General features: G+C 40.1%; 2 protein-coding genes across 4 annotated transcripts; both read left to right on the forward strand.

Moving 5' to 3' along the window:
- Window positions 1-9,917: 9,917 nt before the first annotated feature.
- Window positions 9,918-14,147, forward strand: LOC147008986 (uncharacterized). 3 transcript variants are annotated; one of them, XM_085863512.1, is made up of 6 exons: window positions 9,918-10,852; window positions 11,116-11,333; window positions 11,702-11,866; window positions 12,131-12,353; window positions 12,520-12,732; window positions 13,689-14,147. In XM_085863512.1, exons 4-6 carry the CDS (start codon window positions 12,240-12,242, stop codon window positions 14,145-14,147), a joined length of 786 nt encoding a protein of 261 aa, XP_085719638.1. In that variant the 5' UTR covers window positions 9,918-10,852; window positions 11,116-11,333; window positions 11,702-11,866; window positions 12,131-12,239. The 3 variants fall into 3 exon arrangements, with proteins under 3 accessions (XP_085719638.1, XP_085719639.1, XP_085719640.1); XM_085863513.1 differs by having other exon boundaries at window positions 12,170-12,353; XM_085863514.1 differs by lacking the exon at window positions 13,689-14,147 and having other exon boundaries at window positions 12,520-13,056.
- Window positions 14,024-18,114, forward strand: LOC147008987 (uncharacterized). The gene is made up of 6 exons (XM_085863515.1): window positions 14,024-14,333; window positions 14,728-14,876; window positions 15,036-15,209; window positions 15,542-15,733; window positions 16,286-16,483; window positions 17,320-18,114. Exons 1-6 carry the CDS (start codon window positions 14,204-14,206, stop codon window positions 17,539-17,541), a joined length of 1,065 nt encoding a protein of 354 aa, XP_085719641.1. The 5' UTR covers window positions 14,024-14,203; the 3' UTR covers window positions 17,542-18,114.
- Window positions 18,115-23,850: the final 5,736 nt, after the last annotated feature.

A 23,850-nucleotide genomic window follows, 5' to 3' on the forward strand; every position in this document is an offset into this window, starting at 1 on the left:
AATCAATGAAATGGTGCAAAATCAAAACACGGTAATAAATCAATGAAATGGGGCAAAATCAAAATACGATAATACATCAATGAAATGGTGCAAAATCAAAATACAGTAATAAATCAATGAAATGGTGCAAAATCTAAATACGGTAATAAATCAACGAGATGGTGCAATATCAAAATAAAGTAATAAATCAATAAAATAGTGCAAAATCAAAATGTGGTGATAAATCAATTAAATGGTGCAAAATGAAAATACAGTAATAAATCAATGAAATGGTGCAAAATAAAAATACGGTAATAACTCAAACTACTTTCTCAAACATCAACTCATCCTGGGAATTCTTTCAAAGAAACTTGCTCTCCCTCATGTACAGATTTATCCCCTCTCGTGTTCAGTTGTCCTACCCTTCCTCCCACCCTTGGTTTACTGAAGCTTGTGGGGAGGCAGTTGTCCTGAAACAACTTGCCTTTGCCTCATGGAAAGCAAACCCAACTGAGGGCAATCTCACTTCCTTCCACAAAGCTCGGAACAAGTGTGTATCTACCCTCAGGAGAGCCAGAAAACAACATCTTTCTCATCTCAAGTCTGAACTCTCAAACCTCTCTCCCTCCTCAAAATCCTGGTGGCATTTAATCAAATCTGTTTCTGGTGTATGTTCCCCCTCCATCCCCTCCCTTACCTCAAATGGCCGCACTGCTGATACCGCACGTGATAAAGCTGAATGTCTAAACTCGGTGTTTGCAGCTAACTCTTGTGTCCTAAACCCATCACTATCTCTACCCACTTTACCCAGTCGCACCCAACTGTCCCTGGACTCTGTATCCTTTTCTCCTGACAAGGTGGAGAGCTTGCTTTCAAACCTCGAGTCAGATTCTGCAACCGGTCCAGATGGCATCAGCCCACGTGTCCTCAAAGCCTGCTCTTCTGCTCTTGCTCACCCTCTCTCTGTTCTATTCACCCTCTCATTTGCCCAAGGTCATCTGCCATCTGCTTGGAAATCTGCTAACATTACTGCCCTGCATAATAAAGGTGCAAAAACAGATCCCTGTAACTACAGACCAATCAGCCTTCTCCCAATCATCAGCAAGGTTATGGAATCCATCATCGCTTCAGACATGAAATCCTTCCTCTTCTCAAATGGCTTGATTTCCAATCATCAATTTGGTTTCAGACAAGGTCACTCTACCCTGGATATGCTGCTTCTGCTCTCCCATCAATGGATGGAGGTCCTCAATGCCAGACAGGATATCCGAGCCGTATCCCTAGACATATCCCGTGCTTTTGACACAGTCTGGCACCCTGCACTACTCAACAAACTCTCTTCCCATGGTATTCAAGGCCATCTCCACTCATGGCTCGCAGACTTCCTCTCCTGTCGCAGTCAACGTGTGGCCCTAAATGGAGTTCTTTCATCCCCTCTTCCTGTGCAGGCTGGAGTTCCTCAAGGTAGCGTTCTGGGCCCTGTTCTTTTTCTGGTTTTCATCAATGATCTCTCGGACTCTCTGGAAAATCCTCTATTTCTCTTTTCCGACGACTCCACCCTCTGCCGTACCATCTGTCATCCCTCAGACTGGCAAGCAGCAGCTTCTTCGCTCACTGCAGATCTGGATAAAATCACAAACTGGTCCAACACGTGGAACATGTCTTTCAATCCAGACAAATCTCACACTCTCACTATGTCTCTTCGAAAGGACCGTTTAGAAAACCCCCCATCCACTTTCTCAACAATCCTCTGGAAGAAGTCTTTTCTTTCAAGCTTCTGGGTCTCACTATCTGCCATAACCTTTCCTGGGAAAGTCACATTTCCAACCTTGCCTCAAAAGACAGTTGCTGACTGGGAATCCTCCGTCGTGCAAAGTCCTTCCTTGGCCCTCTTTAGCTCCTGACCACTTACAAAGCTTTTGTCCGTAGCCTGATGGAGTACTGCTCTCCCCTCTGGGCTGGTGCTCCTGCCTCCCACCTTTCTCGGCTTCACGCTGTCGAAACCAGGGCATTTAAGATCATCGGCATCTCCCGCAATGAAGCTGAGTCTTTGGGCCTCTCACTCAATCACCGCAGGTTGGTCGGAGGTCTTTCTGTCTTCTACCGACTCCTCTCCAGCCTTGCCCCCCCCCTGCTCTCTCTGCGATTTGTCCCCACAACATTTCCACAGGGTGCTCAAGGTCCGCCAACAACCCCCTTCTGGTAAAACTACCAAAATCTCGAATCACTGCTCATCTTCACTTTCATTTCCTCTTTTTTCCCGCCTTTGGAATAAACTTCCTCACTCTATTCTTTCCCATTCTTCCCTCCAGGCTTTCAAAACAGCTGTTCACCACCACCTCTTATCTTCCCTCATCCAAATCCTCGATCTTTTCTACCCCCGATAATCCACCCAAGCCCACTTCCTTCAATTCCCCTGCTTTCCTTCTGAAAGTCCCTGTAATGTCCATCTTCTCTTCGCTATGTTCCCCGTCCCATCCCCATCCCTCTCCCTTCCACAGTTCACCTGATGTGTTTGTTCCCCACTGTTTTGTCCCTTCCACTCCCGCCCCTCTTGTCTCATGCCTCCTTGCTGTGAGTTGTGTGTTAGCTCTCATACGAGCCTCGACCAAGGTATACCAAAAAAAAAAAAAAACTCAATGAAATGGTGCAAAATCGAAATACGGTAATAAATCAATGAAATGGTGCAAAGCCAAAATACGGTAATAAATCAATAAAATGGTGCAAAATCAAAATAAAGTAATAAATCAATAAAATAGTGCAAAATCAAAATGTGGTAATAAATCAATGAAATGGTGCAAAATCAAAATGGGTAATAAATCAATTAAATGGTGCAAAATCTAAATACGGTAATAAATCAACGAGATGGTGCAATATCAAAATACGGTCATAAATCAATGAAATGGTGCAAAATCAAAATACGGTAATAAATCAATGAAATGGTGCAAAATCAAAATACAGCAATAAATCAATGACCTCGTGCAAAATCAAAATATGGTAATAAATCAACGAAATGGTGCAAAATCAAAATACTGAAATATATCAATAAAATAGTGCAAAATCAAAATACTGAAATATATCAATGAAATGATGCAAAATCAAAATACGGTAATGAATCAATGAAATGGTGCAAAATCAAAATGGGTAATAAATCAATTAAATTGTGCAAAATCAAAATACTGAAATATATCAATGAAATGGTGCAAAATCAAAATACGGTAATGAATCAATGAAATGGTGCAAAATCAAAATGCAGTAATAATATCAAGAAATGGTGCAAAATCAAAATACAGTAATAGATCAATTAAATAATGCAAAATCAAAATACAGAAATAGATCAATAAAATAGTGCAAAATCAAAATACTGAAATATATCAATGAAATGGTGCAAAATCAAAATACGGTAATGAATCAATGAAATGGTGCAAAATCAAAATGCAGTAATAATATCAAGAAATGGTGCAAAATCAAAATACAGTAATAGATCAATTAAATAATGCAAAATCAAAATACAGAAATAGATCAATTAAATAGTGCAAAATCAAAATACTGAAATATATCAATGAAATGGTGCAAAATCAAAATACGGTAATGAATCAATGAGATGGTGCAAAATCAAAATACGGTAATATGAGGGGCAGTCAATAAGTAACCTTAAAATGGCGACATAAATTCGAGAATATAATGTGTGTGTGTGTGTGTATTTTTAGACGACATATGTTATATCAATGGGTAAATCATGCTGTGCCTGTTTTAGATCTGGCAACATTGAGCAAAAGATGTCAGCAGAGCAGTTGCAAGATGGCGGTTCCCTCAGAAGCTTGCACCAGGGAGGAGCAACGTTCTGTCATCCGTTTCTTGGGAAGTGAGGGTGTGAATCTCAGTGAAGTCCATCGCAGAATGAAAATGCATTATGGTGACGTATGTTTATCGCTGCAGCAGGTGTACAACTGGGACAGGAAGTTTAAAAGTGGAGTTCTCTCAGTTCGGGTGTGAGTTGTTTAGGCACCCACCTTGCAGACACTTTGTGGCACCCCAGCACGTTGTGAATGAAATGTGTGCTGAACTATGACTAATGTTCTATTCAGAAACCACTTCATCCAGTGTAATGCGACGGTTTTCCTTAAGTATGCACTCAACTCCTGCAACCATTTCTGGTGTGTCGGCTGTGAGGCCGGCCCGAGTGAGCAGCATCTGCCACATTGGACACTCCACTTTTAAACTTCCTGTCCCAGTTGTACACCTGCTGCAGCGATAAACATACGTCACCATAATGCATTTTCATTCTGCGATGGACTTCACTGAGATTCACACCCTCACTTCCCAAGAAACGGATGACAGAACATTGCTTCTTCCTGTTGCATGTTTGTAAGGGAGCTGCCATCTTGGAACTGCTCGAATGATGTCATACGCTCAATGTTGCCAGATCTAAAACAAGCAAAACATGACTCTTACCCATAGACATAACATATGTCGTCTACAACTCCACACATTACATTCTCAAATTTATATCACTATTTTAAGGCTACTTATTGACTGGCCCTCGTAAATCAATGAGATGGTGCAAAATCAAAATCGGTAATAAATCAACGAGATGGTGTGATCAGAGTGCCAGGGAAATGTGAATATTTGTATGAAGATGAATGTTGTGTCGAGCAAAAAAAAAAGAATACTGAAAAATTTCAACGTAATAATGTTGTAAATTGTACTCTATCGAAATCATTGTCCAGAACGTTTGCTGATTTGGTGAGCAATGTTTTGGGGACTGGAGTAAAGTGAAGAATACATTGTGGACTACCAAGAAAACGAAGAAAGCTAATTGCGGCTGCAAAGCTAAGTGGACAAACATTGAGTACTTGTATTAGAATGAGTTGTGATTCAGCACCCTCCAAATGTGCGGAAACCATCACAAAACTTCATATGTACCATTTTGCCCGACTACCATAAGAGTGCTTTTCCTTTAAGAAAACCAGAACATTTTATTGTAATTACCAAGTGCACCCTGTGATGCTGTACTTTTATATTGCTTTACTCATAACCATGGGGAGGTAGAACAGGACTATTAGAAAAAGGGCATTGGGTGCAGCCTTTGCCATCTTCCTAATAATGAGTTTGTGATGGATTGAATTGATACCTCAAACTATTTTCAAGTTCACCAATAAGTTTCATTCAAATGAGTTGGCAAGGGTTTGTCACACACAAAATAACATTCTTGGAGATTTTGTTGTCACAGAGATCTAACTTAATGTGAGTCAATAAGCTTACCAAAGCGTTCATTAAATAGTATACAGTGGACTCAAGCTTAACTACAAACTATGAGTTTTCAGACACCTTTGCTCCAAAATCAGTTCTCAGTTCAACATCGTCTAATTTGAAAGGAACAACAAAGTTAAGGAAAAGAGATTAAATAAACATTAAAGTGGCCAAAAGCTCTCTCCCTTTTTTAAACTTCACTTATTTTGTTTCCCTTTGGATTCAACTTCAATTGATTTGGTCATTCCAAAGTTTAATACGGTGTCTGCAATATGAGCTTGGGATCACAGTGAACTCCAGAGGTTTAAAAGATGCAGACTTGCTGATTAGCTAGCTACACTGGAGGTTGGAACTATATGCTCTGAGTCTGGGATGTTGGCTGTTCGATTCTGGCACTGACTGAGTCATAGCAAACACTTTAAAAGTGATATGTGCTGCTAACTCACTTGATGCTTAGCATTTTGTTGATTTCTGCATTGTTTTGGCCAAAACCGCTGAGTAATAAAACCTCAATTAGCAACGCTTTCTTTTCTTTTCATTATTTTTTTTTACCTCGGTACTATATCTGGTCACAACCCTTTATTTTCTATGTTCACGCTTGATAGGATCATTAGGTTGTACGTGAGCATTACTTCCTTTTTCTTAATTACCGTTTTTGGTTAATGTTTCCAGGAGTTTTTATGGAACTGGGATATCAAACTTTTTGCAGATGTTCCAGTGGATTACTCAACATACCTTGGTGTGCCTTTGTGTGTATAGTTGCTCTGACATGAGTGTTTTACATCCCGATAGGAGGTGGCTCGTACTTTCTGTTGCAGAACCTTGCAGAATCCACACTTGTCTGATTGACTCAGTCCTGCCATGTTCTTAAAGCCATTGGTTTAGAGTCCTTGGTCTTGGGCATTAATAATGAATCGTTCTCCATCCCAATTGAGCTGACCTCTTCTTACCCATTCCAATTAGCCTTCTTTGTCTATGTCCAATCTGTAAAACTCTTTTTTTGTACTTTCCTGCTCGTTTTACTGTTCTCCCAGTTGTCAGTGTATATTTGTTGATATTTTGTTTTATATTTTTCTTTCATCTTTTTTTGTGGCCTTTGGGGCTGTTTTCATTGCTGTTTTGGTTTCACGTATCACATCTTCCATTTACACCTGTTTTTGGAACTTTTTTGCGAGGTGGGTTCGTGATACCTTCCCTGGGTTGCTATCTTTGTGTTTGCATAAAAATTGCATTTTTTTTTTTTTTTTTTTGTATACCTTGGTCGAGGCTCGTATGAGAGCTAACACACAACTCACAGCAAGGAGGCATGAGACAAGAGGGGCGGGAGTGGAAGGGACAAAACAGTGGGGAACAGACACATTAGGTGAACTGTGGAAGGGAGAGGGATGGGGATGGGACGGGGAACATGGCGAAGAGAAGATGGACATTTCAGGGACATTCAGGAAGGAAAGTAGGAGAAATGAAGGAAGTGGACTTCGGTGGATTATCGGGGGTAGAAAAGATCGAGGATTTGGATGGGGGAAGATAAGAGGTGGTGGTGAACAGCTGTTTTGAAAGCCTGGAGGGAAGAATGGGAAAGAATAGAGTGAGGAAGTTTATTCCAAAGGCGGGAAAAAAGAGGAATGAAAGAGTGAAGATGAGCAGTGATTCGTGATTTTGGTAGTTTTACCAGAAGGGGGTTGTTGGCGGACCTTGAGCGCCCTGTGGAAATGTGGTGGGGACAAATCGCAGAGAGAGCAGGGGGGGCAAGGCTGGAGAGGAGTCGGTAGAAGACAGAAAGACCACCGACCAACCTGCGATGATTGAGTGAGAGGCCCAAAGACTCAGCTTCATTGCGGGAGATGCCGATGATCTTAAATGCCCTGGTTTCGACAGCGTAAAGCCGAGAAAGGTGGGAGGCAGGAGCACCAGCCCAGAGGGGAGAGCAGTACTCCATCAGGCTACGGACAAAAGCTTTGTAAGTGGTCAGGAGCTCAAGAGGGCCGAGGAAGGACTTAGCACGACGGAGGATTCCCAGTCGGCGACTGGCTTTTGAGGCGAGGTTGGAAATGTGACTTTCCCAGGAAAGGTCATGGCAGATAGTGAGACCCAGAAGCTTGAAAGAAAAGACTTCTTCCAGAGGATTGTTGAGAAAGTGGATGGGGGGTTTTGTAAACGGTCCTTTCGAAGAGACATAGTGAGAGTGTGAGATTTGTCTGGATTGAAAGACATGTTCCACGTGTTGGACCAGTTTGTGATTTTATCCAGATCTGCAGTGAGTGAAGAAGCTGCTGCTTGCCGGTCTGAGGGATGACAGATGGTACGGCAGAGGGTGGAGTCGTCGGCAAAGAGAAATAGAGGATTTTCCAGAGAGTCCGAGAGATCATTGATGAAAACCAGAAAAAGAACAGGGCCCAGAACGCTACCTTGAGGAACTCCAGCCTGCACAGGAAGAGGGGATGAAAGAACTCCATTTAGGGCCACATGTTGACTGCGACAGGAGAGGAAGTCTGCGAGCCATGAGTGGAGATGGCCTTGAATACCATGGGAAGAGAGTTTGGTGAGTAGGGCAGGGTGCCAGACTGTGTCAAAAGCACGTGATATGTCCAGGGATACGGCTCGGATTTCCTGTCTGGCATTGAGGACCTCCATCCATTGATGGGAGAGCAGAAGCAGCATATCCAGGGTAGAGTGACCTGGTCTGAAACCAAATTTGGTAGTCTGTTGAACTTTTCACGTGTTCAACCAATCCTACAGTTGCCATTCTGTGCACTTAGTTGAGCTCCATCAGGCCGCTGCCTCTTCCTCGTCTTGGTACATTCTTGGGATGCACTGATTTTAGAAGAACATTTTGTGGATGGTGAGGAGATTCCTTGTTTTGATATTCATTTTATTGATTTCTGCTTGAAGCCAGTTTATTATTCCGCAGCTGTATTGGAATACTGGTTTTGCGAATTGGTTTATCGCATTGATTTTGTTCTTTGGAGAGAGGTATGTTTTCAAGATCAGCCTCGTTCTATGCAGGTGGTATTTTATAATTGCTTTGCACATTTGCTTGTGACATATTTGATGGCCCTCTTATCCTCCGGGGTGTTTGTAAGATCTTTCGTTGTCTCGCTCTTGTATTGTTGTATTTGTGTCAATTTTTATGTTTTCCTTTTTCTTGGCTTACCTTGTATGAATGTGCCCATGGCACACTTATCTCGGCCAAATTCCGTTTAGATGTCATCAGAGTACTGCTTCATTCATTTGAGTTGTTCTTCCCAATTTTCGTCGTTTGGTGCAAAGAGTTTTAAATCATCCATGTGCAGTAGATGCGTCACCTTCCCTGTCTCTTTGGATGTTCTTTTATTGGATGTTACGGTGTATCCATGTCTTTGCTCATTAATGAGGTTACTCGGTGGGTTCAGGGCCAGGCAAAACATGAGGAGTGAAAGGCTGTCACCTTGGACGATTCTCTGTCATATCTTCACTCCTGGTATTTCAGTTTTTTCTTCGAAGTGTGTAATATAAGGCCAAAAAAAAAAATGTTGCATTGGCGTAACCCGCCCGACCCTAAAAATTCCGCCGACCCTACGGTTTTTTTTATCGATATCAAGAATCTTGTTGATTGCGATCGCGATCGCAAAAACCCGGAAGTGTTTCGGACAGAACCCGCTGCACGCTGCGCTATGCATATGTCATAGTTTAGCTCGCTGTGTGTGTGTGTGTGTGTGTGTGTGTGTGTGTGTGTGTGTGTGTGTGTGTGTGTGTGTGTGTGTGTGTGTGTGTGTGTGTGTGTGTGTGCGCGCGCGCGAAACGGCTCTGCATATCATCTGTACGAGGGAGAGATATTGCGCCTCGCTCGATCAGTACGTCGTCTGTTGTTTCCAACATGGCCGCGTACTCTATCAAGATTACTGGCATGCTTGGGCCTAAAAAACTGTTCAGCGTCTTACGAAAATGCGACAAAGATGCGAGGCTTGGAGATATCATTCAGGGAATTGCAGACGTAAATTGTGACACTGCTCCAATACTTTCCTCCGTGCAAGCGTCTAGCAGTGATGGAGGGTCCTTTTCGGACGTTTTGGCGGCGGAAAAGGTGTCTATCTTAGACGACTTCGGTTATCGCTTCGTCGTGGGTTACTTCAGCCACAGGCTCAGCGATGATTCGGCATCTACGTCTGAGGCTGAGCTTCCCAAGAATGCCTTTGAAATCCTCATGGCTGCAGGCGCAAGGCGAGGAAGATTTGATCTTTCGGGACTGAAAAAGAATTGTAGTTCTGGCATGCCACAGGCACAGGGACTAAATGCAAAGGACCAATTGTTCAATAGCATCATACTATTGCTGGACAAAGAAGCAGTCTGGTTCAAATCAGGAAATCAGAATGAAGCTGAATTCATTGTCAAGGTAAGAATGAAACTGAAGTGAAAGGCATTAGATTTCAACTTTAGACCTTTATTATTAAGTAGCGATCCAAGTAAATACTCAGGACTCTGGATTTAATTTCACAGCTAGGTCTATACAGGCTAGTCAGGAATGAATGACATTTTCACTTTTTAATCTGATTTGTCTAAAAAATGAAATATTGCGGTGAAGTTGAGAAATTTTATACATAGAAATGGTTTTACTCTCTAGAATAGGCTAGTACTATTTTTATTTATCTGTAATATTTTCTCTCTTTTTGGTGGTGGGGGGGGGAGGGGTACCATTTTTATTTTACAGATCTAGCCTACTCACAATATTACGAGGTCTGTATTTAGACTCAAATGAAATTTCGGAAAGACTTTCAATCCATATATACCCTGCAATAAAATTTGAATAGCATGTTCCAACTCATTTCTACATTGTCTTACCAAGCTTTCACAAGCGAGAGATATGCTGATGCTGAAAGTGTTTTTAATGTTTTTTTAATATTTACCGGCGATAGCTCAACTTGTCTAGCCTGCTTCAGTCCAGACGATACTATTTTTATTGTTCTTACTAAATAAACGTGTCTATCAAATTTAATGCCTTCAATCGTGCGCAAAAATTTGACAGAATAACGCCATATTTTGGTATGTTTGAAACTTTTCCATCTTAAATGGTCCAAACCTTCCCCATACTTTTTTTTCAATTTTGAGTGGGGGATACATATATGGAACTCTTGCCAGTTTACATGCAAGTTTGTTTGATTTAAATATTAAAATCAAGTTCGAAATGCTACATAACAATAGCCAAGAACTCGGAATGATACTTTTTGTTATACATTCAGTGCTGTTTGTAATTGTAAAAATTTTGCTTGTTTCGAACAAACTTTAACAATTATCTTTTCTATTTCATAATTTTTTAAGACTCTCACCTGAAGCTCTGTGGCTTATCACAAATCACCACGCAACTTTGGCCAGGAAAAGAAGAGTTCCTGATCTATGGGCACCGTTCCAGAATTTGAATGACTACCAGGCCAAAAAGCGTCGATGTCCACGCTTGGAATCAGAGGACTTGTTGAAGCAAGGTCACCTTGTTTATTCTTTATCAGGAAGGGCATCACTGGCAAACTTCACTGACTTTTGTCAGGCTGTGAGAGGTCTAGGGGAATGCATGGTAGCGTATGGCCAGTATCTCAAGAAGCAAGCAAGTGAGCAACTTAAGAGGCAGAAGATGGCAGAGCCAGTCAGAAAGGTACAGTAGATATGCTTGTTAATATTTCTATGGAGAATTCCCAATGTATATACCAGCTGAAAAAAAAAAGATATTTTAACTTCACCTTTGAATATGCATTTGTAGAAGAGGTGCATATTTTGCTGTTTTACATGAACACTCTAGCTTCAATTTTGAAAATAATTTATTTGTGTATTTTTTCCATACAGTTCATGCATCTTTCAATTCTATCAATTTAAACCATTGAATTTTGTAATCCTAAACCATTTCCTATAAATTTTCAGGTGTCTGACTCAACTACTGTCACGTATCGCCCAAAAGCATCACCTGGTATGGTTGAGTGCCAGTACAACCTTTTGGATTCGGTGATGACTTCTCTTCCCATTGGCGATAGTATCTTCTTTGATGACTCACAGCACCTCAACATCCAGTTCACCAACCGCATGCAGCGCACACGTTTCTTCGAAAATCTTTATTTGTCAGTTTATGTAGACTTGCTAAGGTGAGGATTTAATTTGAGGGCTTCAAACTATACTTGTAGCCCAATACATTATGTTTACTAGAATGGTGAGAAGTTGATTGAAGTTGATACTGAAATCATAGTTGAGAGTACCCTGCATCTCTTCGTTTCATTCCCTAGATAAAAGTTGCAGATGATAATTTTTATTTTATTTTTTTTTATAAATAGTTGTGCATAGACCAGTCACCAGTGGCCAATATACTTTTAAGATTTTATTCATCCTCTTGATTCCTTTCCCCTTACTTTTTTATTTTCTTTAATTTTAATTTTTCCCTTCTTTGGTTTTTCTCCCTTTTTTCTTTTTGTTTCTTCATTTTCTTGAGTTTCTCTTTTGTTTTTTTGCTTTGCAGGTACTGCCCTGGTGGTTCAAAGGATACTATATATATTCTATCAAGAGTGCAGGAGAATCGAGATACTAACCAGGCACTGAGAGATGCCACTACATTCTTTGCCAGAAATTGTGAGAAGCTGCCCCAATACCATACGCTATTCATGAAAAGGCAAATCCGGAACAGGTAACAGCATATTTCAGTAAAATGTTGAAAAATATTCAATAGTTCAAGAAAGAAAGAAGTTAAAAAAAATTGAGGGTGGATCATTTAACCAGTTGATTTCTTTGAACATCAGAGATAAAAACATACAAATTTTTGTTTGTTTTTTATTATTTGTCAATAAAAAATTCTATAGATTTGAAATTTTGTTTTGTTCTTTTTATATTTTATTCCATTTTAATACTGTGATTTCGAGTTCACCTTTTATTCATAAATTTCACACTTCAGGTACTCTTCAGTGGCAAAGCTCCAACCTGTACTTCTCAGGGCAATGTATGCAGAACTCTCAATGGATGCGTCGGCAGACAGAAATCCTGAAATGGATGCACGCATGTAGATGGCTTTGGAGGGGGAAGTGGGCATCGTGGTAGATCTCCGTACGCAAAATCAAGGCCGTCCAAACGACAAGTTCAAGGTTTTCTTCAATCAGCTAGAAACTGACTTACAGCAGGTAAATCATAATTCTACAAGAAAATGAATGTAGTTCATATACTTTTGCAGTACTTATGGACTATTACATACATGTTGTTCTCTCCCATGCTTTAGCAATGCAGGAAATACTATTGTCCATATGTAAACAAAAATAGAATTTGTTAACCAATATGGGTATTCTGTAGGTACTAGCAGCAGACGAGAGGCGTCATAACGTGGAACATTTGGCAGAATGGATTTCTCTCCCAGATCTCATTCAGCAAGTGGCCAGCAGATGTCCAACTGGTACAGATATTCCGACCAAGTCTCTAGTCCGCTTGCAGTTTCAACCAAGAAACCCAAACAGCCATACTGCTTCTACATATAAGAAGAAGTATGCAGTGCAGTACAAAATACAGGTCGCCAGATTGTGTTCAGAGTTTCTTGTTCAAATGCATGAATGACTTTATTTGTTGATGGATCGGAAGAGGTTCATCGTGGTGAAGAATGAATAAAGAAAGTTAATCATTTGTCTCACGATGTACAAACGTAGAAAGGTTGCGACGTTTTGACTGCTACTGCTGGTCTTCTTCAGGCAATGAGCATAGACCACGCTGCGCAGGGGTTATATTCCACGCTGCAGGGGGGATATACGTTGCAACCTTTCTACATTTGCGCATCGTGAGACAACTGATTAACTTTCTTTATTCAATTTATTTGTTGTTTTGCCTTTTTCTACTCACATCTAACCAATTATTTTTCTTTGTTTTATTTTTTATTTCAATTTTAGAGAAATTGAAATATTTATATTTTTCATTTTGTTTCTGTTTGTAATTCTTTCTTTTTTGTTTCATTTTGCATATTTTTCTTTTTAAATTCAGAATTTACATTTCAAAATCTGTTACACAGTAAATGTTTTCAATATACATTTAACCTTGCCTAAGTCGAACTCGCCTATTAGTCAAAGGTCTTATCAAGTCCTCTTCTCTTTATATTCTATTGTTTTTAACCCTCATAAGTCAAATTTCTTCTAAGTTGAGGTTATTTCTTCAGTCCCAACAGATTCGACTTAGGCAAGGGTGACTGTACATTTATATTTGTCAGAAAAAACAGAATTACAAACACAAAGCAGTCTTCATGGAAAATGTAATTTTGTTCCTTCTAATTAAATAGAATATGTGTATGACTGTATGTACAATTTAATTCATATATGTTTTCTTATTCTTTTTAATCTTCCTCTTTATCTTCTTCTTCCTCTTCTTCATCTTCGTTGTCATTTCCTAATCAATTCTTTATTCATTTTATTTGTTATTTCATTTCATTTTAATTTATATTTTATTTATTCATTTATTTATCTATTCTTTTTTTTTTACAGAGGAGACAGCTGAGGGAAAGCCATCCTGATGTCCACTATTGTGCAGCTCTGTACAAGTACCTCAGATCGATGTCACTGAAGCTTGGATCATCATGCAAATTACTGAGTTTGGATGACAAGTCCAAGATATCTTTCGGGGAACCTGGGACAGTTTTGGCCTCTGGAGTTCGAGGAAAGCAACAGATAGCACCATCTACATCAACAATTGAAATAGCAGATCATGACGTCAACAACAAAGGGCACTTGACTCCTTCAGTTGTGTTGGATGTTGAGCTACCTGATGATGTGGACAGTTCATTTTGCCGTGGCAATGTGACAGTGTTTCTGAGTGATTCAACGTTTCAGGCATCCACACCATTTCGCCACGTGGCATCAATTCACAGATTGCTGACAGAAGGAGACAGCAGACCGCCAGTCCTGCTGGACAGCAGACAGATGGTGGACCTGACCACAGGGTAACCTACCACTCTGTTCAAGCGTCACTGATAGCCCAGTTCCATGCTCTCAATCTGGACATGCTTGTGGCAGCACGGTGTGCACCAGGAAACAGCTGGATAAATCCAGTAGAACGAATCATGGCCTTGTTGAATCTTGCACTACAGAATGTTGGCTTGGAGAGAGACAAATGTGCAGATGAAATTGAAGGTATACTTTTGCTATTCTCATTGCATGGTCCCTGAAAAGATATTTCCATGTTTTGATGATGTAAATTGTAAAATAAACTGTTCCAAAACAAACAAGGATATTTTCAAATTCCAGATATAATATATAGGGCTACAAATATGTCTGACAGGAAGGGGGTATTGGTGGACAATTATAAGATGGGAAATTTAAACTTGAGTTTTCCCTTGAAAGTGGGGTATTAAATCTACAAATAGTATTTTTGCCATACTTCTTGTATAAGAGGTTTCACATTTTAGATACTTAATATTGATTTAGGGATTTAATGCCAGAAATTTTACCCAGGTTCATGTGGTTGTAAAAAAAAATGTACTTGTTAAAACCTTGCTCTTATTTTTATCTTGTGTATATTTTACAGAAATCCTTCGCAAGTGCTCTGGGATGACTTCCATTCGGAAAGCTGCAGAAAAGAGTGAAACCATCTCTGCAGCGTGGATCGAGTCACTGCAGCCAATGATAGCACTCTTGAGAAGAAGATTTGAACGGCTGGCATTGAAAGACCGCAAGGTAATATCCAAATTTTATAATTATATTTACTTTTTTTTCTAAACAGGTGTATTAAAGACAGAGGTTTTCCCCCTTTGGTACACATCATTTAGACCAATGACAAGAAGGTAATTTGAAAGTAATGTTTATCAATGGATTTTGATTTGCTCATCACCTCAGATTCTTACGAAGGACCCTGTCACCATGGAACACATTCAAGATCTTCAGAGATTTGTGATGGAGATTGATCCAAGTGTTGACATGAACAAGCTTCAACAGAAGTTCGTTGCAAAGAACTTACTCTATCAGCAATTTGTGACCCGACACTGCAGGGCAAGGAATTACAGTTTCCAGGTACAGTAGACTTTTTTTTTTATTCTTAATTTCATTGAAATATCTTTATACTTACTGAATAATTCTTGCCTTTGATCCCAACATGGATAAACACTGATTGTGTTTATCCATGTTGGGATAAGGCAAGAATTATTCAATTATTATCTACCCAACATATTAAGAATCATTAATTTGATATCTTTATACTTGCCAAAGACTGCAAAGTGCAAAGTAAATTTAGAAATTTAGAACCCGAAATGTCACTTTATAATAAAGTGAGGTTTACTGAAGTTTGTGACTGCCTGTATATTAATCTGTTTGATATTTTTACCTTTTTACCTATTTTTTTTCAGATTCGCAAGTGTGATGATGCAGATTGCTGTGGGCCCAAGCAGTTGACTGAGCTGACGTGGTTACCAGACCCTGTACTAGATGCTACTGGAGAGCACTACAAGAAGTATGAAGAAGTTGACGGTACAGATACAACCCAGGAATTCATGCCATCATCAAAGAACTTCAAAGGAAGCATTTCTGAAGAGGAGCAGGTACATGCATTTGCAATGTGATATTCACAGCTTGTAGTACTCTATGGCAGCATTTTGTTTAGATTCATATTTGAGGGTGCTGCTCAGCTAGTGACCACCACTGGCTTTTTCTCTCCCTGTTTCTTACATAGCTGATTGATTTGGGGAACAATTTGACAGAATTTACATGCACATTTTTGTTACTCATAACCCAAACCCAATTGGGTTTGGGTTATGGGTAACAAAAATGTGCATGGGTCTGTATAAGTTTTCCCCAAATCAAAGTTGGTCAATTCCATTCAATGTTACCTTTTATTGTTAATATATCTTTTCATGTACATACTCTGATAAATTCATGTGTTCTACTTTACATTTCTACACTATTGTATTCATTCCATTTAATTTCTTTTATCAAAGCCATCGGAAACTGAATTTCTATGTAATTTTTTTCATAAACCAATACAGCAATCTTGTTTCATGTATAACTTGTATATGTAAGTTTTATACTTTAGCTGCTATTCATTTTCTCATTTATACTAAAACCTTTGTAAAAACATATTTCGTTTTGTTCAGGGTGCTGCTACTTCACATCTCACAGCACAGAATGCACGCACAACAATCCAGTGTGGAGAATGTAAGAAACCACGCGTCGTCTATGCAGACCGGAAGCCATCCCCAAAGGATCTGTTCGACTTGAAAGCAGCTACTGAAGACTCTGACAACACATGTGGCAGTCAACTGGTTCCTGTTGGGCACAGACTCTGCAAGAAGGTAAACGCTTAAACTGTATAGACAGTTTAAGTTTTCATTTATCTCTTTTTAGAAGATGTCTGTAAACAGTGAAGTGACTTCAGATATACAAGTACATCAGACTGAATAATGCATAAGAGAATCTATGTAAATTTAATTAATCATTTATTTATTTATTTATTTATTTATTTCATTTCCAGAATATTAAACATACAACAATGAAACGGCCCAGGAGAAGGAATGCCAACTAAAATGACTGGGGATATCTGTAGAAAGCTCTCCTCATTTTAGTTGAATACATAAACATATGCACAAACCCATTTTAAAATGAAAATACATGCAAAAATTTTTTTTTATAAATCCAATCGAAATTGTAAACCAATGTAAAAATCAATGCATATAATTTTGACATTTAAAAGAAGAAAAGGGGAAGAAGAGGAAAGGGAAATGGGGAAAGTAAAAGGGAAAGAGAATACAGAAAAAAAAATATATTTAAGATTCTGAATTAAAACTTGGCTGGAATTCATTTTGTTTTACTTTTTTTTGCGTTTATAGTCTCTTTTGCCATCAGAATAAATACATTTTACATCTATACCCATATTTTCAATCGGGGTGCTACTTAAATTTTTTTGAGGTGCTTGCCCAGTTGAGCAAGCAAAGTACTACAGAACACTTAAGCTCTACCTAGTATTGAAAAAACTTTTAAAAAATACACAAATGTAACAGTTTCCAACTGAATTTACCTACAAAATTTGGGCAAGCATTTTATATCATTGCTCAAAAATGCTTGCCCAAATTTGACTTTCACTTGCCCCAAGCACCCTGTACATCTCTTTTTTTTCTTCTTATTCTTTCAGATGTATGTTCGTTTGGCCCTGAATTGCGGGGACCATATTGAATATGCCTACTACAGTAGCCAAAAGTTCGTGCAAGGTGTCTGCTGCTACTGCACACAACCTTCTTCTGGTGGACCAAGAAGAGATGCACTCAAGAGAATATACAAGACAGTGCTTCCTGTTTGTGAAGATTGCTTCAACATGGGGAAAGAAATCCCAAAATGCAGACCAGATAAGAAATAGACACCCCCACTAAATTGTGTTGACTGTCAGACCAGATATACTGTTTATCAAACAGCTGCATTGTTTCTGCACCTTCTGACATTATTTTCTCTTCACTTTACAATGAAGATTTTCCTGGACATGAAACTGGAAAAGAAAGAGTCGCTCCAATGCACCTTTGTACGAAGGGCATCCAGTATTCTTTGTTTGACTGTATCTAGTAGATACCATTGTACTGAAGTTTTTACAGTTGTACATCTAAATATTGTTTTGGTAATGACTTTGTATTCTATATTTGCAAAAAAGGTCAATTTCTTTTCAAAATATTCCTTGCAAACATCTCTCACAGGCAACACTCTCTAAAGATACTTCCCACCTTAGGAAATTTGATATCAGCTAAACACCTGCAATATGAGCAAAATAATGATAGAAGAAAGGAAGACTTTAAAACAAGACAAAAATACCTCAAACTTGTTATGTATTGTAGGCACAAGTTTGCATTAACTGTTGGAAAAACACAACAACTGCATTTCTAATAAAGGATTCTGAAATGCTTTAGACACAGTAGAATTCTTTGTCTTTTGTTATTATTGGATCATTCACAACTGCCAACATTTTTACAAGTTGTCATTGGGTCCTCTTTTCAACCCCCATTCCTCAAAGTTGTACAAAATTGAATATTCACATTGAAATGTTCTAAAAATAAAATGGGTACGCCACTAGGTACAGGTAACTCTGCCTAAGTCCATCTCTTGGGACCACAAAAATCTGTTCGATTTAGAAGAAATTTGTCTTACCAGAGGTAAAGACATGTTTTGCATGATTTGTTAAAAAAAATTACTTCAACTTGGGCGATTATTTGACTTAGAGAGGTTTGACTTCGGCAGAGTTCACTGTATTTGCTATTAAAAATGTTGATATATGTGTGAACAGCACCGAAAAGGCTATAAACCAGCATCTTGTGTATTCCCCTGGAGATGGTGCCTGAGATATCTCAGGCTTGGCAGGGGCTGATTCAGGATCTTGGGGAAAGGGGGGCTTCATCCGCCAAAGGCGAAAGGCCCGAGCCCCAGCAGGAAGTTTGGGGGGCCTCCCCCAGGGAAAAAAAAATATTTAAAGGGTCTTCATATGGGATTTCCTGGCATCTGACGATAGAATTTATACATCTTAGAGCTGTTGTCAGTGGTGTACCGTCGTACTCAGTAGACAAAGCATTGGAGGGGCAGAGTGTTGTTCGTGAACAATGCTCTGCCCCTCCAATGCTTTGTCTACCATGTACGACAGTACGCCACTGGCTGTTGTAAAAACTACAGTCAACCTTGTCTAAGTCGAATCTGTTAGGACTGAAGAAATAGCTTAGATTTAAAGGTGTAAAAACAAAAGAATATAAAGAGAAGAGAACTTGATAAGATCTTTGACTTAGGCGATTATTCGACTTATGCAAGTTCGATTTAGGCAAGGTTCACTGTACTAGTTTTTTTTTTGAGTGGGGGGGGGTCGCCGACAAAAAGGGGGGGTACTCGAGCCGAGGGAGATTTTGGGAGGGATTTATTAAAAAAAAAAATCCCTACCTACCTACCCTATTTTTCAGTGACCCGTTACGCCAATACAACATTTTTTTTTTTTGGCCTAACTGTGGTGCTCCAAAGCTCCATTGTTTGTTTTTTTCTGTTGTTGCTTTGTGTCCAAAGTCAAGATTCTAGGAAGAGCTCGTTGTTGTACACTGAACAGATCAGGACACAACAGGACAGAAGGAATAGTTGAGAGAGGGGGGAAACGCAAGCAGCAGAGTTGAAGGCCAAGATAGAGATAGACTTGGACAAACACTGGGTGTGGGGAAGAACGGGGGGGGGGGCAAGATAAGATGCATAGGATGGACAATATAGATACAAAAGGAAGCCTCAGAAGGAAGGAATAACTGGAAATTTGGAAGGAGGGATTGGGGTAGGGTGGGGGGGAGGGGTGTTACTGAGGGTAGAAATTATCATAACTTTGGATCGGAGACAAAGCAAAAATTTGGGAGCGGGAGAATTTTTAACGGGTGTAGAAAAAAATCATGGTTTTGGATTGGGGATGACTTGAGATGTTCGTGAGAGGGAAGAGGCTGTAGGATGTCATGGCAGAGGATGGAGTCATCAGCAAATAGATAAAGAGGATTTTAAAGAGATTCAGAGAGATCATTGATGAAGATCAGGCTTTGTCAATTAGTTTGATTATTTGGGGATTGATATTGCACAATTGCATGCATTTTATTGTGTGTGTGTGTGTGTGTGTGTGTGTGTGTGTGTGTGTGTGTGTGTGTGTGTGTGTGTGTGTGTGTGTGTGTGTGTGTGTGTGTGTGTGTGTGTGTGTTAGCCTTGAAACCCCTTCATGTGTTAGCCTTCATGAGCCTTGAAAACTGGAGATAAAAACTAAAGTGCACCTTTTTTTTTCAAGGATTTCAGTATATTAATTTTACTTAAATGAATTGGTGAGGAATACCTCATAAATATGATTTTCAGTGAGATTTTCATCCCAACAATGTGGTTCAGTATCTTCAACAGAACAAATTCAATTCTTGAGACTTGAAACTTTGGGGTTGATGTGAAACATATAGTTGAAACTAAACAAACTGCAAAGTGCATGCAGGCATACAGCGAGGGTGGGTTATCAACTAACACAGTACTGACCAAATTAAAACTAATAATGACATTGATGTGTAATGTGAGAGATATAACAAACAAAGTTTGAAAACTGTGTTTAGAAAAGACAAAAAGCTTTTTAACTGCACTGTATGCCTTTCCTGATGTGGAATGTCTCCCATGATGCAGATGTTGGCAGTAAAGGGCAAGATCACAATACATGACATCACTTCACCCTTGTTCTCTGTCAAACATGATCGTATCCTGCACCCCATAATCTACGAAGTCACATGACAGTATTTTTTTCTGAGATTTACCCATCATCTCAACATTCATTTCTTGCATCAACCACGTTATGTTCTGGGAATATAAGCCACCTCGAGATGCTGCCGGTGGGAGAGTGAATATAAAAGGTGGAACAATGTCCGGTTATACCACCAGTGGGTAATTGTGAATGGTTAAGTGAATACACCGTGGGCCAAAGACTTGTGTTCTAACCGTTTGGTAATGTGTATATACAATTTATTTCATTTTTGTTCTGTGATTTGGGCTCTTTAAATGCTCAATTGATCACCTATAATAATTGCCGTTGTATTTCATGGTCGGTAATGTGGTATGTTTCTCCTGAACGATGTTTCAAAAATTAATTATCTCCATTAACTTACAGTCGATTCAAAAGCCATTATTTCCATTCCGTCATGACCTCTTGCTCTCGACAATATTATTTTGTTACTTATCGTAATGGGCCTTTCAAAAGTGAACTTTGCTGGTTTGTTGTGGTGGAATTTGATTTGAAATTGTGGTGTAATTTTTTTTTGGCCCTCATATGTGTGTGTATATATATATATATATATATATATATATATATATATATATATATATATATATATATATATATATATATATATATATATATATATATATATATATATATATATATATATATATATATATACACACACACATACAAATACATCTTCCTCGGTCATTTTGTTCAGTATTATACTGAACATTTCCATTTGACATTACCTTTTCCACCGTCAGCCAGAGAGCCCTCTGCTGTGCACATGAACGATACTGACCGTATCACCTGGAACGAGGAGGTGACACGGGGTGGTTGAGATCGGGGTTGCAGTTGCATCTTCTCCCCGTATTTTCCTTGATTTTTAGCTTATCTGGAATTTAAATTCCAGATAATGTATTGTCATCGTGCGCCATCTGTCCGTCCGTCTCCTTCTTCGACTTTTCGGCCAAACTGCTGGACCAATCCGGCTGTAATTTTACAGAAACGTTCCTCTCCTGACTGGTAACAGGAATTGCAAAGCACATGACTGTAAGTAGGTCAAAATGGCCGACTTAGTAAATTTCTTCAAAAATCTTCTTCTCCAGACCCACATTAGTCAGAATGCTCCCAAATTTGAGTAACAACATTAGACCAGGGTAGGGAGGTTCTCCCACTCTCCCCACAGCAGGTCAGTGGTCTTTGTCTTCTACCATCTCCTCTCCGACCTTGCCCCCCACCCTCCCCCCCGGCTCTATCTACGATCTGTCTCCCCCAAATTTCCGCAGAGCGCTCAAGGCCCACCAGCAACCCCCTTCTGGTTAAACTACCAAAATCAAGAATCATTGCTCACCTTCACTCTTTCATTCCTCTTTTTTCCCGCCTTTGGAACAAACTCCCACACACTCTTCAATCCCACTCTTCCCTCCAGGTCTTCAAAATAGCTCTTCACCACCAACTCTTATCTTCCCCCATCCAAAACCACAATCTTTTCTACCCCCGTTAATCTGCCGCAAACCCACCTCATTAACATTCCCTGCTTTCCTTCCTGCAATTCCCTGTAGAGTCCATCTTGTTTACCCTGTATACCCAGCCCCATCCCTCTCCCTTCCACAGATCTCGTAATGTCTCTGTTCCCCACTGTTTTGTGCTTCCCACTCCCACTCCTCTTGTCTCCTGCTCCCCTTGTTATACGTTCTGTGTGCTAGCTCTTATACAAGCCTCGACATTTTATATAAGAATTTTTTGCAAAGACCATGCTGATCACATGACCAAAAGTGTCAAAATGGTGGTCCTGCAAATTCCTTCCAAAATCTTCTTTTCCAGACCCACCAGTCAGAATGCCACCAAATTTGGGTTACAGCATTAGGCCAGAGCCTAGATAAGCTTCAGGTCCAGTAGTCTGATGTTTTTTGTTCATCAGTGCATGAAGTTAAAAGGAGAATACAATATTTTGAGTACTTTTCTCACTACGATGATAGACAACAGGTCAAAGCACATGTCGATGGATACACAGCCAGAAAAGAAAGTAGTTAATTTTAAAACCGTTGTTATAGATTGTATATTTTTCGTTGACCTTGTATCATCTATGACATTCCATTGTGCACTCCTTGAGGAGATTCTAAGAGCTGAGAATCCGTTGGGTTGTCCATGATCCCTGAATCGTTCACATAAAGGTTGCTTTATTTTTGGGAAACTTCACTGAAATGTTGACAAGGAGCTCGTGACTCCGCGAGCACGAAATGGAGATCCCACATCACGACTTGCATCAATGTATTTGTCGTCATGTCATGAGCTTCGGTGTCATTGTTGTCATCGTTGTAATTTTTATTGCTTCTGCCACCAAGGTGGACAGTGGTTATATTTTCAACCGTGTTTGTCTGTCTGTCTGTCCATCTGTGAAAATGATATTTCATAAAGTCGTCGACAGATTTGGACAAAACTTGGTTGATGAGTTCAGGAGGTGACAAGAACAAGCCAATTCGATTTTGGTTCAGATCCAGCCTATCAGGGTCAGGTATGGGAGCATGTGCCAGAACAGCGCGTCGCTGCGTCCACTTTCCGCCGGTACTCCAGGGGCCTCCGTCTGGCCATCTCCCAGGCAGATGCCAGGCCCATCCCCATCTCCTTGAGATGATGGTCAACCTGCTGCAACCATGAGGCACGTGGTCGGCCCACTGGCCTCCTCCACTCATGAGACTCCCTCGCTGAGAGAATCTGGTGAGCAGGATCAGCGTCAGGAAAACGAGCCACATGTCCATACAGCCGCAACTGACGCTCACGGACTATGCAGGTAACAAATCTCATCCGAGTCTCTCTCAGCAACCGCTCGTTGGACACAAAATTCGACCAGCGTTAGCCAAGGATTCTCCGAAGACACCTGGTACCAAAGGAATTAAGTCTCCGTCTCAGATTCCTGGTCAGAGTCCAAGTCTCACACCCATAGAGCAAGACTGGATGTACCAAGGACCTGAAGACTTGGACTTTCGTCCTCCCGCACAGGTACCGGCAGCGCCACACCCCATGATCCAGTGAATCCATGACTCCCCAGGCCCGACCCAGACGTCTATTGACCTCTGACTCGCAGCCAGCAGAGACATGAATATCACTGCCAAGGTAAGTGAATCTCTCCACGACCTCAACATCCTCACCACAAACAGACACAGACAGGACAGCAGCATCCAAGATGTCACCGAAAGCCTGTATCTTAGTTTTGACCCAAGAAACCCGTAATCCCAGCGGCTCCAACTCCTCATTCAGCACCTCGAGGGCCCCCAAAAGGATGTCTAAAGTCTCCGCAAAGATGACTGCATCATCTGCAAAATGAAGGTCCAAGATCTTGACATTCCCAAACGATGCACCGCAACTTGATCTCTCCGACATCCTCCCTAAAATCCAGTCCATACAAGTGCTGAAAAGTGTGAGGGC

Source organism: Eptatretus burgeri, chromosome 18 (genome assembly GCF_056783735.1).
Source record: "Eptatretus burgeri isolate ZD-2024b chromosome 18, Ebu_testis_v1, whole genome shotgun sequence".
In the NCBI taxonomy this organism is placed as follows: domain Eukaryota; kingdom Metazoa; phylum Chordata; class Myxini; order Myxiniformes; family Myxinidae; genus Eptatretus; species Eptatretus burgeri.

Coding starts and splice junctions, on each gene's coding strand:
- LOC147008987 (XM_085863515.1), top strand. CDS start 14,204: ATGCTTGTGGCAGCACGGTGTGCACCAGGAAACAGCTGGATAAATCCA. Junction 14,334..14,727: donor ATGTGCAGATGAAATTGAAG/GTATACTTTTGC, acceptor TATATTTTACAG/AAATCCTTCGCAAGTGCTCT. Junction 14,877..15,035: donor TGGCATTGAAAGACCGCAAG/GTAATATCCAAA, acceptor TCATCACCTCAG/ATTCTTACGAAGGACCCTGT.
- LOC147008986 (XM_085863512.1), top strand. CDS start 12,240: ATGGCTTTGGAGGGGGAAGTGGGCATCGTGGTAGATCTCCGTACGCAA. Junction 12,354..12,519: donor TAGAAACTGACTTACAGCAG/GTAAATCATAAT, acceptor GGTATTCTGTAG/GTACTAGCAGCAGACGAGAG. Junction 12,733..13,688: donor CAGTGCAGTACAAAATACAG/GTCGCCAGATTG, acceptor TTTTTTTTACAG/AGGAGACAGCTGAGGGAAAG.